Here is a 17,988-nt window from a genome sequence, read left to right as displayed (position 1 = left end):
GGGAAAGTTTCTCTCCAGTTACACGGGCAGGAGGGCTGGAGAGAGAAGATGCTAATATCCCCTGAGTATCTGTTATAGGCCAGGCACATGCTAAGGGCCTGACATCATCATTGCCTTTAAGTCCAACAGGGTTGACTTTGTTCCTATTTTACAAAAGAAGAATTAGCATTCACCCCATGGCTCTCATGATGATTATCATAGCCCCTGCCCTGAAGGAGACACATACATTGTGGTCTAAGTGCAGAGACAGAGGTCTCTAGAGGGGAAGCTTCTAGAAAGGATGAAAGCCCAAACTGGCTCGTGCAGGATATGCAGAAGTTCCGCTGAGCCCTGAGGAGAGAGACTTCGGCCACATTGATAACGGGGAGCTTCCCAGGCAGAGGGAAGAGCAGGAACAGAGGTGGGCCCCAACAGGACAGGTGCAGGGTCCTAAGAACAGCAGGACCGTCACTGTGGCCTGACGTGCCGAGCAGAACCCCTCGTGCCTTGCTCCAAGTCCAGGCTCCAGCCTGTCGGTGATGACCTGTCACCACGTGGATTTAAGCAGGACAACTCCTACGGACGTGCCTTTAGACAGATGAGCCGGGCAACAGCCTGGAGGATGGGTAGGAGGGGGACAAGCCTAGGGCACAGCGACAAACCTTGACGAAGAAGGGCTACCGCAATCTCTGTAAAATGACATGGGTCCCCCCAGGGAGGGGTGAAGAGGGAGAGACACATTTGAGAAATATTTAGGGGGCAAACTCAGTAAGGGTGACTAAGGCTGCCGTCAGAGAAGAGTCTAAGGTGACTCTGAGGTTTCCAGCTTACATTCTTGGACTGATAAGATGCCTTTCAATGAGATAAGGAAACATTAACAGAAAAAACCGCAGGGGAGAGGGTTCTGAGCAAAGAGAAGAGACTGTAGAAATGATGAATTCCGTTTTTGACATATTGAATTGAAGAAGCCTTTGGGATAACCAAATGGGGGTGTCACACAGGATGTATGAGTCTCAAAATCTAAAAAGAAGTTTATAAAAAAAATCAAATAATGCCCACTGTCTGGCAGTGTTCCCAGACTGGAGAAAGGCACAATCAGGGACACAGATGACGCTGCCTGGACTGATATTTGGTAAAGCGGGGACAGTCAGCAGGTTCTTGTAGGATCTCTGACCCAGAAGTAAGCAAACTGGTAGTATCGGAACCATGGCAAGACTCAGCTGTACCTCATTCAAGCTCTGGAGTGAATCCTAGATTCCCCACTTACCAGTTCTGTGATCTTGGGCAAGTTATTTAACATCTCTGTGCCTCAGTTTCCCCATCTATAAGAGGGGATGATCATCACACCTATACCTATACTCTGTATAGGTATACCTATAGTATACCTATACTCTGTGTTGATGATCATCAACACAGAGTTGTGGTGAGGATCAAGTAACATAATACTTGTGAAGCACTTTGCACGTAGCCTGACATTGTAACACAGCGCACGGCACAGTCTATAATCAACTCTGGTCATCATTGATAAGGACAATAAGATAATTAGTTTGAGGAAGTCATTTCACTCTGATGACCCTTATCTGTAATAAAACAGGGAGAATACCTGCTTTAACTTTATAACTTTATAAAAAGTTACTGGAGACATCAGGTGACAACGGACATGAAAATGACTTTAACAACTATAAAGTACTACGTAAGTGAAGACTGGGCCTTTCAGCAGGGACCAAAGAGGTTTCCCTCCAGCAGCTCAGGTCCTCAGTATTTGCTGCTATGGATGTTTTGTTCCATGACTGTGAATCCCTGTCCTATATAATACATTGCTTTTGGTCCCAAGAGGAAACAGCCACACACCAAAGCCTGCATAATGTGCTGAGTGCAAAAAAGTCACAGCAGAGAATACTATTCAGCCATAAAAAAAGGAATGAAATTTTGATTTATGCTACAACATGGGTGGTCCTTGAAAACATCACACTTAGTGAAATAAGCCAGACAGAGAAGGACAAATATTATCTGAGATTCCACTTATATGAGGACTCTAGAACAGGCAAAAATCAGAAAGACAGCAGAATAGAGGCTACCAGAGGCTGAGAACAAGGAGGGAGTTACTGTTTAATGGGTAGAGAGTTTATGTTGGAAATGATGTAAAGGTTTTAGGTATAGATAGTGGTAATAGGTACAGAACAGTGAATTATTTAATGCCACTGAGCTGTACACTTACAAATGGTTAAAATGATAAATATTATGTATATACTTTTTTAAAATGCACAGAACTCATCCAAGCAAGGAGTGGATGCTCAGTGCAACCTGTTACTAATGGCGGGAACATGAACAAATAGGTCCCCAGAGACTGGTAGCAGTAATGAACTGAGGTTCTTCATCTCTTCCTGATGTGAAGGATAAACATCACTGGCTTCCAGAAGACCTCCGAGCATTAAGTAGGTCAGCACAAGAAACTGTGGGCTGAGCCAGGCAATAATTCAAATGCTCCCATGGAAGCTCAAGTACATCATTTCTTATTCTTGAGCATAAATGGCTGTAATAAAGTAAGTCACCATCTTTAAAAGCAAGCACGTGTTAGTTTCTGATAACAACTGATTCTTACTAACTCTTCTCTGCTTACAGATAATGCATCTAGCAGCTCTGTCCCAGTTTTAAAATCATCCCCAAACTTGTTCACCTCAGGAGCAGAACCAAAGCTCCTCATGCAAAGTGACTTTTCAATCTGGTGCAGATTAAGGGGAAAGATAAATGCATTTTCTCATGTGTGGTCAGACATTCAGTAGGTACTAAGTGAACCAGATTCACATGATGTGTGATTCCTAGGAATAAACTCCTGGAAATAATCTACTATTTGTGCTTGGACTCTTTGAGTCTCCAGCCACACTGAGCTTCTTGCTATTCCTTGAAGCTGCAAAGCCCATTTCCGCCCCAGGGCCTTCGCACTTACTGTTCCTTCTGTCTGGGTAGCTGCCTCCAGATATTCACATGGCTTGCTTGCTCACTATCTCACATTCACATCTCTAGAGATTCAAAGGTCACCATAGACTAGAGGTCTTTTCCAACAATTCACATAAAATAGCTTCCACTCCCTACCTCCTGGCACTGTCTATCCTCATGCCCTGCTTTATTTTTCTGCAGACAATTTACGTGTGACATTATATGTATATTGTCTCCTCCTTTACCTCCATCCCAACCACCAGAATATAAGCTCCATGCAGACAAGGACTTTGTTTTGTAGACTGCTATATCCCCAGAGCCTAAAACAATATTGGCTCATGAAAGGAAGTCAACACATTTTTTTAGTGATTCAATATTTTTATAGATTATACACTATACAAAGTTCTTACACTATTATTGACTATATTCCCTGTGCTGTACATTATATCCCTGTGATTTACTGTAATCTATTCCAGTAGTTTGTACCTCTTAATCCCCTTCACCTATTTCACCCATCCCCCTCCCCTCTAGCAACCATTAGTTTGTTCTCTGTGAGTCTGCTTCTGTTTTGTTATATATGTTTGTTTTTTAGATTCCATATATAAGTGAAAGCATACAGCATTTGTCTTTCTCTGATTCATTTCACTTATTTCTTTTACTTTACTTCACTCCAGATCCATCCATGCTGTCACAAATGGCAAGATTTCATTCTTTTTTATGGCTGAGTAATATTCTATTGTAATATACATAAAACACATCTTTAACCATTCACCAGTTGATGGGCACTTAGGCTGCTTCCGTATCTTGACTATTGTAAATAATGCTGTGAGGATGTGGAGAAAAGGGAACCCTAGTGCACTGTTGGTGGGAATGTAAACTGGTACAGCCATTGTGAAAAGAGTATGGAGGTTCCTCACAAAATTAAAAACAGAACTACCATACGATTCATCAATTCCACTCCTGAGTATTTATCCAAAGAAAACGAAAACACTAATTCAAAGAGATATATGCACCCCAATGTTCAATACGTTTTTTTTTAAATGAGTGGACAAAAAATTAAGTTCTCCTATCAGTACATCATTCTTTATATTGATGAGAATGCGTCGCCCAAGATTACCTAAAAAAGCAATGATTTGTTTCCTTTGGCTGAGAAGACAACAACTGTCACCATCCCTTTACACCCTGCTCAATCCACATCAAATGTTTTCTAAAATTTAATAAAGTCTGGGCCTCTTTTTAAGAAAAAAAAAATTTTGCAAACACTCAGCATTTGAATGAATAAATGATATATGGTATATCCATACTATGGAATATCATTCAGTAATAAAAAGAAATGAAGTACTGATACATGCCATAACACAGATAAACCTTGAAAACATTATGCTAAGCGAAAGAAGCCAGACATAAAAGGCCACACACTGTATGACTGCCATTTATATGAAATATCCAGAACAGGCGATCCATAGAGACAGAAAGTAGACTAGTGGTTGCCTGAGGCTAGGATGGGGGGTATTTGGGGGAGATTGGAAGGTGATGGCTAAGAAGTGCAGAGTTTCTTTTTGGGGTGATGAAAATATTCTCAAATTGATGATGGTGATGATTATTCACAACACTATGAACATACTAAAAACCACTGAATTCTATACTCTAAATGGATGAGTTGCGTGATATGTGAATTATGTCTCAATAAAGCTGTTACCAAAAAAAGTGCTGGCAAATCATGTACACCATTTAAATATGTAAGACATAAAACTGGATATAAACTGCTTATACATACAGGTCTTTTACAAATTTATAATTAAACACAAATTGTATAACCGATAAATTCAAAGTAAAGATGTTCATGTCGGAGAAGATTTTGTTACTTAACTGAAATTATACCCCTTCTCACAACAGGAATCTGTTGTTGAGTACCTTACCCAAGTTCTTTTGAGTTCAGCACACACAACATTGGATGACGGTATTCTGACAACCAGCACAGCACAGGTGCCAACAAATCACACCAGTCACACAAGCCACGAGCAACTCAGAGAGCCACCCCGGGGAGCGTGGCCACACTGCAGCCCTGCCTGCAGTCCTGCGCTCCATGTGCAGTCTCCATTCTTCTGCCACTTTCTTCTGTTCCCATCACTGCAAAATCGTAATTCCTACAAGGTGTGGTACCGTCACTTGTCCTTCCCCCTATGAGAGTTCATTATAGACATACTGTGAACTTTGTCTTCAGGGCACGACAATTACAGAAGGACTATCTGGTGCCAACACAAGGAAACAAACACAACTGTAGACAATAAAACAGTTGGCAGCACTCAGGCATAATATGGCCCTTCCAAGAGTCTGGAATAGGCTTATTTTACTTTGCTATTGGAGCAAATGAAAACACAAAATTTTGTAATTCTTATAAAGAACTCAGACCCTGGAGACTACACCCCTAAATTCCAAGAGAGCCACAGAACCCATTTTGAGAAACACTCATCTACAGACTAAGGGAAAAAAATAATTGGCATGCAAAGCTGATGTCTTTTAAAAGCTAATATTTACTGGGTGCTTAAAGTGTGTCTGACAGCCAACTTGTATGGTTTTCTGACCCCACTGTCCCTGTCCAATACACACTAATTAGAAAGGAGAGAAGGGAACTATTATTTATGGTGCACAATCCATGTGCTAGGCACGTTGCTCAGTGCTTTGCATGCACTCACATAAAACCGTAAAATATATCTGCCAAGAAGATACTCCAACTTTACTGATTAAAGACTGAGGCAGTAAGAAACGTCATACAGCTAGTCAAGAGAAGGAAGAGGATTTGAACCTAGTTCTTCCTGACCCCGATACTAGAGCACCTCAGCAAAGGAGTGGAATCTTTCCAATCCCCGCTACAAGCCTAATACTCAATTAATACCACCCCCCTGCCACCACCATGATGTCCACAAGCTAATCTCCAAAACCTGTGAATATGTTATCTTACATGGCTAAAGGGACTCCTAGATGGGATTACATTAAGAACCTTTAGATAGGGGAGATCATCCTCGATCATCAGAGGAAAGAGGAAGAGCCAGTGTAATGATCAAGGTCCTTATACATGTTAGGGGAAGGCAGCAGAGTTAGAGCAGGGGTTGGAGTGACATGATTGCTGACTTTGAAGATGGAAAGGGGCCAAGGACTAAGGAATTCAGGAAGCCTCTAGAAGCCGGAAAAGCAAGGGCATAGATTCTCCCTAGAGCCTCAGAAGGAAAACAGCCCTGCCAACTCCTTGATTTCAGCCTCATTTCAGACTTTTGACCTCCAGAACTGGAGGATAACTGTAAGATAATAAACTTGTGTTGTTTTTTAAGCCACTATGTGTGTAGTAATTTGTTACAGCAGCAATAGGAAATTAATAGGGCCATGCTAGGTCTGTGTTACAATCTAAGCTGCTCAGGGGTAGACTTGCCAACTCTGAATTTGGGAAGAGAAGGAAAACAATTAATGACAAAAGAGCAAATGATACTGAGGGTAGCCACTTAGGGGGAGAGTTACATAAAGGGATGAAATGATTCCTGGACAAAGCCTCCCGGAAGCGGGTAAAACATAGATTTCCTGGCTGAACGTATGAAGAGGCCACGTGCAGGGGCTTAACGCCTGTGGGGAGGGAAACACAAGTGCAGCTGTAAGGCACTCACAACTCCAGTCACTACTCCATAAAGCCACCAGTGTCCCCAGTCCCTGGATCTTCTCCCAAGAGCATTTCATTCCTGTTCTCCCAAGACCATCCAGGACCTTTTTATATTTGTTTGTTATCATGAGAGAAATTTCTGGAAGAGGTGGCACCACTGGTAGGGAGCTGTAGGAAAGGGGAGAGCTTGGCCATTTCCTGGTCACCTGCCCATTCCGTTCCAGGCCACGGATCACACCACTCCTGAGCAGTCCTTCTTGAGAAATCAAGTCACTGTTCAATGGCAAACTCTGATCCCGTGCTGGACTACTGTGAAAGCTGTTTGCAGGGTGGCCAAGGATTTACCCAGCCCACAGCCAGAGGAGCCATGATGGGGGACCACACAACTCTTGAGTGCATCTGGCTGCACGCACCTACCCCTCCAGGTCCAGCTGCGTGGCCTCTGTGAGGCCACACTACATTTCTACTGCAGGGATCTGTCCCCTGGGTTTTTAACAGCCATTAAATCTGGTCTTTAGCCACAAACCTGTCTTCTCTCCAGCCCTGAAGGCCCAGCAAGATGCCTCTCTCCTTCCCCACCTGAGGCTTCCCTTCCAGCAGCTACAACAGGTTCCAAAGGTGAGAGAGTAACAGAACACCAGCTGCCACTCCGGAGCCCAGCCTGGCTCTCCACATGCCAGAGTCCTTGGTAGGTTACAGAGTTGGTTAGGTCTGACTTCACTGCAGCCCTCCTCCTCCCTGGCACTCCCTCAATAGAGCCTCGCTGGGTTTCACTGCTTTATGCTCACATGGTTATCAACTAAGATTAATTTTCTCAGTCACTCAACAAAAGGCTACTCAGCAAAGGCTGGCACCCTGCCAGACACTGGGAATACAGTTGCTACAAGTGCTACAAAAGAGAGAGGTGTGGTGCCCCAAGATCATGTGAGAAGACAAAATGACCTAGTGGGGGAAGCCTCCCGAAGGATGTGATGTTTGCACTGAAATCTGGAAAAAGACGCTGGCTATTAAAAGGAGCTAGATGAAGCAGCTCAGTATCTCTCCGGGTATGTACCTGCATTTATGAAATGCTTTGGAACCCAGAGGAATGTATAAAAATGATACCGATGAATATAAATTGTCCTTTTTGGTTTATAAAGTATTTTTTCATGCATTATCCCAGACTCAACGATAGCACCAGAGAGAATAAGTATCATCCTTTCCCCTTTATAAACAAGGAAACTGAAATTAATGGCAGTCAGATACCTCACCAAGGTTACACATCAAGTCAAGGGGACTCGAGTCCAACTCTCATTATTCTGCACTGAGAGCTCTTTTGACTACACAGCTTTCCGAGGAAGCTAAAAAGTGCAATGGGGGGAATGGTATTCATATTTGGGAACGATGGACTTGAAAATCATACCAGATATTTGGCTGCCAAACTCACCTATTCACACAGCAGGCCCAATGGTGCAAAGCCAGTAGCCTGATTTCAGTATTACTGGCCACCCTTCAACTTTCAACCAGTTAACTTCCAAGCAAGCAACCCCAGTGTGTCAGACCAACTGTGGGCTCATGCAGAACTTCTCTGAACTTTGTGAATTGTTCTAAGCTGTGCAGCTTTAAAAGAATTTTAAAAAAAAATTGTATCCCCTCTTCTCTTGTTTTCTTCATCCAGCCAGCATCTTCTCAGACCTCTGGATCCTTGGTAGACAAAGAGCAGGGTAATCATCCAGTGCTTCTGAGGAATATCTCTTAAGCTTCCTTCCTGCCTGGGTCATCACAGGGATCAGAGGAGAACATGTGGGTCCACCCAATACGAGGCAGCTAGTATGGAGTGGGGGAAGTATGTGATCTGGAATTAAGAGGGCCTGCTGATTTGGTCTGGCCTCCACCACTTAGCTTATCCTATTTGGTAGACAATAAACAAGGCAGGCGTGGTAGGTGGAATGATGGGCCACCAAAGGTGTCCATGTCCTAACGCCTGGAACCTGTGCCTATGTTACCTTACATGGCAAAAGGACTTTGAAGATGTGATTTAAGAATTGAGAGATGGGGGCTTCCCTGGTGGCGCAGTGGTTAGGAATCTGCCTGACAATGCAGGGGACACGGGTTCGAGTCCTGGTCCAGGAGGATCCCACATGCCGCAGAGCAACTAAGCCCGTGCACCACAGCTGCTGAGCCTGTGCTCTGGAGCCTGCGAACCACAACTACTGAGCCCACGCGCCTAGAGCCCGTGCTCTGCGGCAGGAGAGGCCACCGCAATGAGAAGCCCGCACACCACAACGAAGAGTAGCCCCCGCTCGCTGCAACTGGAGGGGGCCCGTGCGCAGCAGCGGAGACCCAACGCAGCCAAAAATAAATAAATAAATAAAAATAAAGTTCCCTTTAAAAAAAGAATTGAGAGATGGGAAGATTATCCTGGATTATCCATATGGGCCCAGTGTAATCACAAGTGTCTTTATAAGAGGGAGGCAAGAGGGTCAAAGTCAAAGAAGCAGATGTGGTGATAGAGAGTTCAGAGTGATGAGGCCACAAGCCAAGGAACACAGGCAGCCTCTAGAAGCCGGAAAAGGCAAGGAACAGATTCTCCCCTAGGGCCCCTAGAAGGAACACAGCCTTGCTGACCCATTTTTATTTTAGCCCCATAAGACTCATTTCAAACTTCTGACCTCTAGAACTGTAAGATAATAAACCTGCATTGTTTTAAACCAGTAAGACTGTGGTATTTGTTTCAGTAGCAATAGTAAACTAAGACAGAAAATAAGAGAAACTGAAGATTTCTTAAGAGTAAGACAAACAAGGGAACAGACCAGGGTCTTCATGTGTCAAGGGGACTAGCTAAAGGTACCTCTTTCAACCTTGAGGAAAGTGGCAAATCCTGAATAAGGAAACAAAAATAAAAGAGCAGATCCAAAAACTATTGCTACCCACAGCTGCAGTTCATTCCAACTCAGTTTGACGGTCAGGGCTTCCCACAATTCATCCCAACTCCCAACTAATCAATGGAAGTTCCTAGAAGCCGTCCAAAGAAAACAAGGAAGCAAAAAATGTGCAGTGAATTTCCACTGGCCTTACTCTGCAGCAGTGCTGGGCTGGGCATCAAAAGATCTGGGTCTTCCTCCTGTGTGACCTTGGGCCTCTAAAATCTGAGGGATAAACTGCAATTACAGTCACTTCAAACAATGACTGATGTGCTACGACTCTGTGTTTGAAGTACACAAAAGACTGAGTTTAAACAAGTACATTTTATTGGGGAAAATTCCTCATTCATTCAGGAAACACTACTGTGTACTAATGGTCAGGCACTAAGTTAGGCAGTTGAGGTTCAAAGACAGTATGATGTGACGTGGTCACCTCCCTCCAGGAGCTGCAAGTCCTCCCTGCGCCACAATATCCTCATCTCGGGGGTCATCTGGCTGCAGTATCTACTGATTATTGACTCCGTCCCTCTGTAACCCACAGGTCTTCCCTGTCTCCCCCAAATTGGGTTACATCTCCCAGTTACACGCTTTCTTAGCTTCTTACCCTTTTTCTAATAATATATAGTTATTCACATGCCTGGCTTGTCCATTACTGAATATAAGCACCCAAAAGAATATTGAAACATTAGCCCAGGATAGAGTGTTCCATAAACATCTAATGAATGAGTGAGTGAATAAATGAATGAGCGCACATGCATTATGCCGGCTGACATGGCTGGAGAGCCTGGTGTCCCCTTCCTTCCTCCATGCCCTGTCTTCCCACCTCTCATCAAACAGAGGTGACAAAGAGGAACACTCCAGGCTAATCAAATGAAATAATGTATGGGAAAGTATGTTTAAAGTTGTAAATGTACGAGTTATAAATATATACGAATGATAACTATCAGCCACAGGGCAAAAGGAAACACTAAACACCCTTCGCCAGCTGAGCAGGGCTGGCTCTCCTTCTCCTCCCTTCTTCCTCCCCCATCTACCTCCCAGGTCTCAGGCTCTCACCTGTATGGTCTGCACTCTAAGCGGCCCCCAAACACACTGCCCCGGGAACATGCCACGCTAGTCACCAGAGCCTGACCAAGAGCTGTGCATCCAAGCAAAGGGACACTGCGTGACCAGGGCAGGGCATGGCAGGGCTAGAAGTGGTTCTACTTGGAGTGTTAGAGAAGCAGAAGGTGAAAGTGCTAAATTAAGGAGAGGCCTTCTAAGAAGTGCTGATGAATTCATCCACTTATGTGCCAACTCATACTATGCCAACTGTGCTAATGCTGCACTTACAACCATTCACAACCCCAGATCTAGTCCTCAGAAGTACGGCATAAGGAACTCCCACACCCCAGCATTGGGCAGTTCAGGCAGGAGGCCCCTACGACAGCAAGTAACCTGGCAATCCACTGTGAATCCATGTCCTGCTCCCTGAGACTATGCAGAAACACTCCAAGTGCTTAGTGGTTCCCACCCCAGCAAATCCTTACCAGAAAAAGACAATTCATCTATTTAAAGAAAATTCATCTATTCATCTATTTAAATTCATGTGTACCAAGAAGGTACACGTTACTGAGAAGAAGAAAAAATCTTGGAACCCTTTTATATTGGTGCAGGAATTAAAAACGGTACAACCGTTATGGAACACAGTATGGAGGTTCCTCAAAGAATTTTTAAAAAGAACTACCATATAATCCAGCAATCTCACTTCTGAGTATACAATCCACAGGAATTCAAAACAGGATCTCAAAGAGATATGTGCATATCTCTTTGAGATCCTGTTTTGTTCAGGAGCATTATTCACATGCTCCTGTGAATAATGTTCACTGCAGCATTATTCACAGTAGCCAAAAGGTGTTAGAAACCCAAGGGTACAGCAGATAAATGGATAAAGAAAATGTGTTACATACATTCAACTGAATACTATGCAGTCTTAAAAAAGGAAGGAAATCCTGTTACATGCTACAATATGGATGAACCTCAAGGACATTATGCTAAGTGAAATAAGCCAGTCACAGAATGGCAAACTATGATTCCATATATATGAGGTATCTGAGTAGTCAAAAATCACAGAAAGAGAAAATGTAAAGGTGGCGGTCAACAGCTGGGGGGAGAGGGAAGAAGAATTAGTGTTCAATGGGTATAGAATTTCAGTTTTCCAAGATAAAATTTTAGAGTGATCTGTTACACAACAGTGTAAATATACTTAACATTATTGAATTATACACTTTTAAACGGTTAAATATGTGATGTGTTTTTAACCACCATAAAAAAAAATAATCTTTGAAAGCACATGAGAAAAGAAAAAGATGCCGAAGACAGATAACAAATTTTAAAAGAAAATCTATATGGCAAGGGAACCAATGAGAAATGGGGAAAAGAAGAGAGGAAAAACACCAGTCAAATCAACAGTCCATATATTTAGCTCAGAGTCAACACTGCAGGTGTGGCCCTGGGGCAGGAACAGGAATCCGTACAGCTGCTGGAACCCCAACTCAAAAGATGAATCTGGCCAACCTCAGGCCAATCCCTTCACTCCAGGTGCTTCCCTCTCTGTGAAATGGAGACAGTCTGCACTGTCCCGTGCAGAGCTCCAGAGGGGATCAGGGAGACTGGCGTCTAAAGGGCCTGGCGAGGCACGACCCATTTCACAGACGTAAGGTTACCATGATCCTTACAGTAACTGCTTCTCTCTGAGGACGAGACACTGCTCAGGGCCAAGCTGGAGGCCTGCACCCTGTGAATCCACAAGAGCATCCAGGAACCAAACTCCGCAGTGTCCTGCCCAACTTTAGCCTGCCACCGTTCAACACAAAAGGACAGAGTCAGGCACAGTCTTTTACACCGAAATCACATGCCCTAGTTCTCGACAACTGTAATTACAGGCAAGACAGCTTTTGAAAGGGAGAGAAGAAAAGAAAATAGCAGCCTGGACCTAGCAGTGAATTGGGGGGTTCAGGGTAAAACACACACCCGGAGTTCTTATTGGTGGTCAGACTAAACAAGTGACTGGACAGCCAGACCAAACAGCTTTCTGGCCAATTCACTTCTCCATCTAATTTAATGAGCTGCTCATTAAGAACCAGAAGCAGGTCACAGGGAACGGAGCTACTGGCACATGGCCAGTTGGGCTGACAAGTGATGAGGGAAGAGGAGACAGGGGCCACACTCCAGCCCCAAAGGCCTCCAGATCCCATGCATGGCCAGCCCCACCACACACCCTGACCCTCCGTTGCTTCAAGGGGATGTTTTCCTGTACCTCTGTTCCTTCTACAAAGTTGTATTTCTGCCACTGACTCCCTCACTGGGGAAGCTCCATGTCCCTACCTTTTGGTTCTCCAGCTGGGATCATCACCCAAATTAGGGAGGAGCACAGCCCTGGGCATGAATCCCAGCTCCAACTATTGACACCCATTTGATCTAGAATTAATTATTTAATGCCCCAGGCTTCCATTTCCTCATCTATAAAATTTAACAATAATACCCTCACCTCATCTAGAGTAGCTACAAATAATAACATTATTTCCATATTAAAAGGCCTAATAAAGCACCTATCACATAGTAAGTACTGAATAGTAGCTACTGTTATTGATAGCTACTATTATTAATATTTGTTACTGTAATAATGATAGTGATATTAGCAACAACATATGCGCTGTCTCTTCGTCAAATATGAAGAAAAGAGGGACTTTTTTGTTGTTGAAACCCCAAGGTCACAACCATGATGAGAGCAGTAACCTATCCTCACAAGAGCAACACCCCAGATAAGCTCAGCTGAGGCCTTGGTGCTTTCTACCTGAGCAGGAAGGTGAAGGAAGAGAAGAGGCCTGGGGATACTGAATGCCAGGCCTGAAGCCAAAGGTGTGATGCATTTTGCACATTCTCACGAAACCAACTGGAGAACTGCATTCAGGCCACATGCCCACCACTTCTAGACCTCTATGACTCTCTGAGCCTCAGTTTAATCTAGAAAATGAAGGAAACGTGACCCCTTCTTCACAGCTCACTATGAACATTAAATGAACTCATGTGAAAGTGACTCATTTCTATGTCCATGAAAAACAGTATTGCTGTATTTAATAGTAGTTTCAACAAATTCAACTTAACAATAAAAAATGCTGAAGGGGTTTCCCTGGTAGCGCAGCGGTTGAGAATCTGCCTGCCAATGCAGGGGACACGGGTTTGAGCCCTGGTCTGGGAGGATCCCACATGCCGCGGAGCAACTAGGCCCGTGGGCCACAACTACTGAGCCTGCGCGTCTGGAGCCTGTGCTCCGCAACAAGAGAGGCCGCGATAGTGAGAGGCCTGCGCACCGCGATGAAGAGCGGCCCCCGCTCGCCGAAACCAGAGAAAGCACTCGCACAGAAACGAAGACCCAACACAGCCCAAAAAATAATAATAATAAATAAATAAATAAATAAAATGCTGAAGGACTGGGAGGGCCAAAGCAGTGAAAAAATTATTTTAGTAGGCTGATGAACTGCTTAGAGAAACAGAAGCAAACACACTAATTTTCTTCCCAAAACTGCTGTCATTGAATTGAGGTTTCTGTTGCTCAGGTGAATTGACTGAAAGTAAACCTGGCAAAAAGCAAAATGAAGCTCCCAACATCTATATATTTTCCACTGAGGTGAGTAGATTCTTCTAGACGACAAAGAGTCCAAACCAGGCTGCATTCAGGATGACCAATCCAGCCACCTCCGACACCGATTCTCTCCAAAAAGTCATTACAATTTGTTTGACCAATCCCAACCCTACCTTCGAAATGCACAAATCTAATTTCCTCTGTTTCATGACAGAGCACATGGGCAAATTCCTTCACAGTGATCAGAAGACAACTTAATTTTTATTCCATCTCTGCTCCGCATACCACAGACTCCGAAAGCAACAGGTTGGAAAGTTGATCAAACTCTATACTAGAGTACCGGAAATGGCAGAAGAGAACCCACACACATGTCCAGAGCCTAAAGCAACCACCCAAGGAAATTCTGTTGAAATTCCACATTTGTTTTTAAAAATTTAAGTAGATCCTCTTTATGTACCACAAAAAAAGCTTTACTTTTGAAATGCTTTGAGCCAATTATCAGCTAATTACTAATACTAAACCTTTTCACGAAAATCTTTGAATAAAAAAGATACTTCACCAGTCTCTCTCATTCCCTGGCAGAACCCACACAACCTCAAGGGTAACGTGTCTCAGTTTGAGAAGCAGCAGGTCACAAGAGAGGGAGGGTGGTAGCCCTCCAACCATCATATATCCATTTTACCTTGGTCTTTAATCAAGATCAACCACCTAACTCAGAACAGCTCCCCTGGACCATGTAGGGGTCTTGCAAAGAGTGCAGCCATCCATTCTGGTACCTCCAGTACTTTCTAAAAGGGCGGACGCTTGAGTTCCAGCTCCACAACAGCCCCACCTCCAGCCACTCACCCGGATCCGACGCATGGCAGCCACAATCTCCACTCTGCTGTTGGGCCTCGGCACGTCCAGGCTTCCGACATACTGCGGGGAAAGAAGCAAACACTCACTGAGAAGAGGGATGGCAAATGCCCCTAATCACAGAATGTTAGGGCTGGAAGGACCTTTGGAAGTCATCAAGTTCATCTTCCCATTTTACAGATGAGGAAATTAAGAGCCAAAAGGATGTCTTGAGACTATTTCTAACTTTATACAAAAGCAAAACAAGAAACCGCTTCCTTTCCATCTCGTTCTTAATCAGAGATGCAGCCAAGGACTGTGTTTAAACAAGCAGGCTCCTGAAACAGAAAGAGTTGGGTATGAAGAATCTCCCACCACTATATTTGTGGCAAGCTACTTTGCCTTTGTCTCAATTTCCTCATCTGTAAAATGGGATTTCAGTAAAGATAAAATGAGCTAAGGTATAAATCTCTTACACAAATCTGGTCTGCATGCATTAAAGCCATCCAAAAGAATAAAAAAGATGAATATCTACTTTTTTTAATTAATGGAACTATATTGAGTTAGCCCTGGATGTTATAGAGACCTCACACATTTGAGTAATTTCCTAAATGTAGAAAAAGAATGGACTAGTTATGTATTAAAAAATTTAACTTGGGGCTTCCCTGGTGGCGCAGTGGTTAGGAATCCACCTGCCAATGCAGGGGACACGGGTTCGTGCCCCGGTCCAGGAAGATCCCACATGCCGCGGAGCGGCTAGGCCCGTGAGCCACAACTACTGAGCCTGCGCTTCTGGAGCCTGTGCTCCGCAACAAGAGAGGCCGCGACAGCGAGAGGCCCGCGCACCGCGATGAAGAGTGGCCCCCACTCGCCGCAACTGGAGAAAGTCCTTGCACAGAAACGAAGACCCAACACAGCCAAAAATAAATAAATAAATAAATAAATTTATTTTTTAAAAAAAAATTTAACTTGATTAAACTTTTAAGTTAATTTTAAAACCAAATGACATACAGGTTGTCTAATACTGTATATAATTTCTTGCTGTACACTATTCAAATAATGCAGATACATGCAGAGCAAAAGAATAAAGTCCCCCACTGTCAACAGTTTGATGTACATCTCTTTTTGTATATTAATGGACATATATATATATTCATAGACACCCAGAGGAATTTCTTTTATGTAAAAAGATTCATACTACTCACGTTGTTCTGCAACTTGATTTTTTAACTTTAAATATAACTTGGACATCTTTCTCCACCGACGCATACAGGTCTATCACATTACCTGTGATGGCTGCCCTGGTGACCGATGGACACTTCCCCTAGGGCACTACTACAAAATTGCTTCCACAACCCTCCTTATCTACACACCTTTGAGCTCATCCACGTAGCCCTTTAGGCTGGATTCCTACAAGTGGGATGGCTGGATCAAAATTATAGATTATTTCTAGATATCATTACTTAGCAGGATGAAACAAGGAAAGAGGACAACCCAACATTTATTAAGCACCATCCCATTCCACACTGACCCACTGGAATTTGTCTTTCCTTTTTACACACACATATAAAATAGCCCAGAGGATATCCTAGCAATTAACAGCGCCAGGATAATTTAAAAGTCTACGCAACCCAAGATTGCATTAATAGAAGATAAGAGCAGGACAGTCATTTCTACCGAAAACATATTTCCTGTGGTTACGGGAATAAAAGGTTCTTCCTAAAATTTGGAATTAAGGCTGGCCCCAGTGAGGAGGGTTTACAAAAACTAAATACTGGGAAAGGATTTCCCCTAGTACTGACCCACAGTTTGTGCTAACACACTGAAGATCAAGATTCCGAGCAGCCTGTAGGAAGTCTGGGCCCCAGATGGACAGCCTCACCACAGCAGGTAAACAAAGCCCCCTCGATCTAAGGATCTAAGCGTGCTGTCAGCTTTAACCATGGCTGGTGTTTCTGCCCTCTGAGCTCTGCTGGGGCCCCACCGTTTGTCAGCATGTCAGTGACCCACATAAGCCAGGAATGACGTGAGGCCGGGTTTGTGATTGCCCAACTTCAAAGCACCCCCCCTGCCGGGGGCAGTTTCCGTGCTCCCTCTCCTGAATGCTGCACGCCTGATGGCTCTTGCCCTGAACTCTGAGCAGTCAGGGCTCACTTGGCCATCAGACCTTCAAGGCTTGTGTTCCCTCTGGCATCACATGGGAGCCTGGATCTCAAGACCGAGCAAGGTCACCCGTTACAGGTAAACCTGGAGGACTGAACGGTCCTCCCACACTGATCCCTGCAACCCCAGGAAAGGGCCTGCTACCCAGTGAGGTCCACAACTGGGCCTGAATGCAGATGCCCAGATGCGTCCCATCCCCATCCCTTCTCAAGAAGAGGCCCCGCTGGACTGAGAATCCCAAAGCGTTCGGGGTACAGTGAGGATGGAAGCAACACAGACAGAATGGAAAGGCAGCTTTTCCGAACAAGCGAGTAGCATCCTGCATGTGAAGGCACTCACGTGAGGACACCCAACATCTTCATGCTATTAGTGCCTCCTTCACGCCATCAGCCAACCTGGTACATGTGCACGCATACACCACACACCTTCACACACACACATCAGGGCACACGTTCACACACCTCATGTGCCACATGCATACACATGACTGATCACCACACACACACACACACCCCCCACACAAAGCATGCACACGGTCATCCCACACTCACTAACACATCCCACTTGTATTCACACCACACACTCACTCATCCTCCTTCCCAATCATGTGAAGAAAATCACAAATCTGTCTTTCTGAGGAGAGTCTGGAGCAGATAACCCATCTCTACCATAGCTGCACCTTACGGTTATTCAAGGAGATTAATAGGAAACACGAAGTAGGGATCAAAAGCCAAATATCCACACTAATCATGAACCAAAAAACAGCGACAATTTCAGGGAAGCAGGGGAGGGGTCAGAAATCCCACTCCTCAGGGCAAAACCAGAGAGTACGATAAGTGATTACTGCCGTTATGTACATGTATAACAAAAAAAACCAAAAAAGTATCTCGATACCTAAA

The 17,988-nt window shown here is 44.2% G+C and overlaps 1 protein-coding gene across 2 annotated transcripts in view; it reads right to left on the bottom strand.

Annotated features, from left to right (window-relative positions):
• C1H1orf226 (chromosome 1 C1orf226 homolog) overlaps positions 1-17,988 on the bottom strand; it is a 312,030-nt gene that overhangs the window by 220,093 nt on the left and 73,949 nt on the right. For both annotated transcript variants that reach the window (XM_007171683.2, XM_007171682.3), the window contains exon 2: positions 14,939-15,010. In XM_007171683.2, the coding sequence (XP_007171745.2) occupies positions 14,939-15,010 (72 nt within the window). The remainder of the gene's footprint in view (positions 1-14,938; positions 15,011-17,988) is intronic.

This window comes from Balaenoptera acutorostrata, chromosome 1 (assembly GCF_949987535.1).
Source record: "Balaenoptera acutorostrata chromosome 1, mBalAcu1.1, whole genome shotgun sequence".
NCBI classification, from domain to species: domain Eukaryota; kingdom Metazoa; phylum Chordata; class Mammalia; order Artiodactyla; family Balaenopteridae; genus Balaenoptera; species Balaenoptera acutorostrata.
Note: the sequence above shows the minus strand (reverse complement) of the source record. Positions and strands in the feature narration are given on the sequence as shown.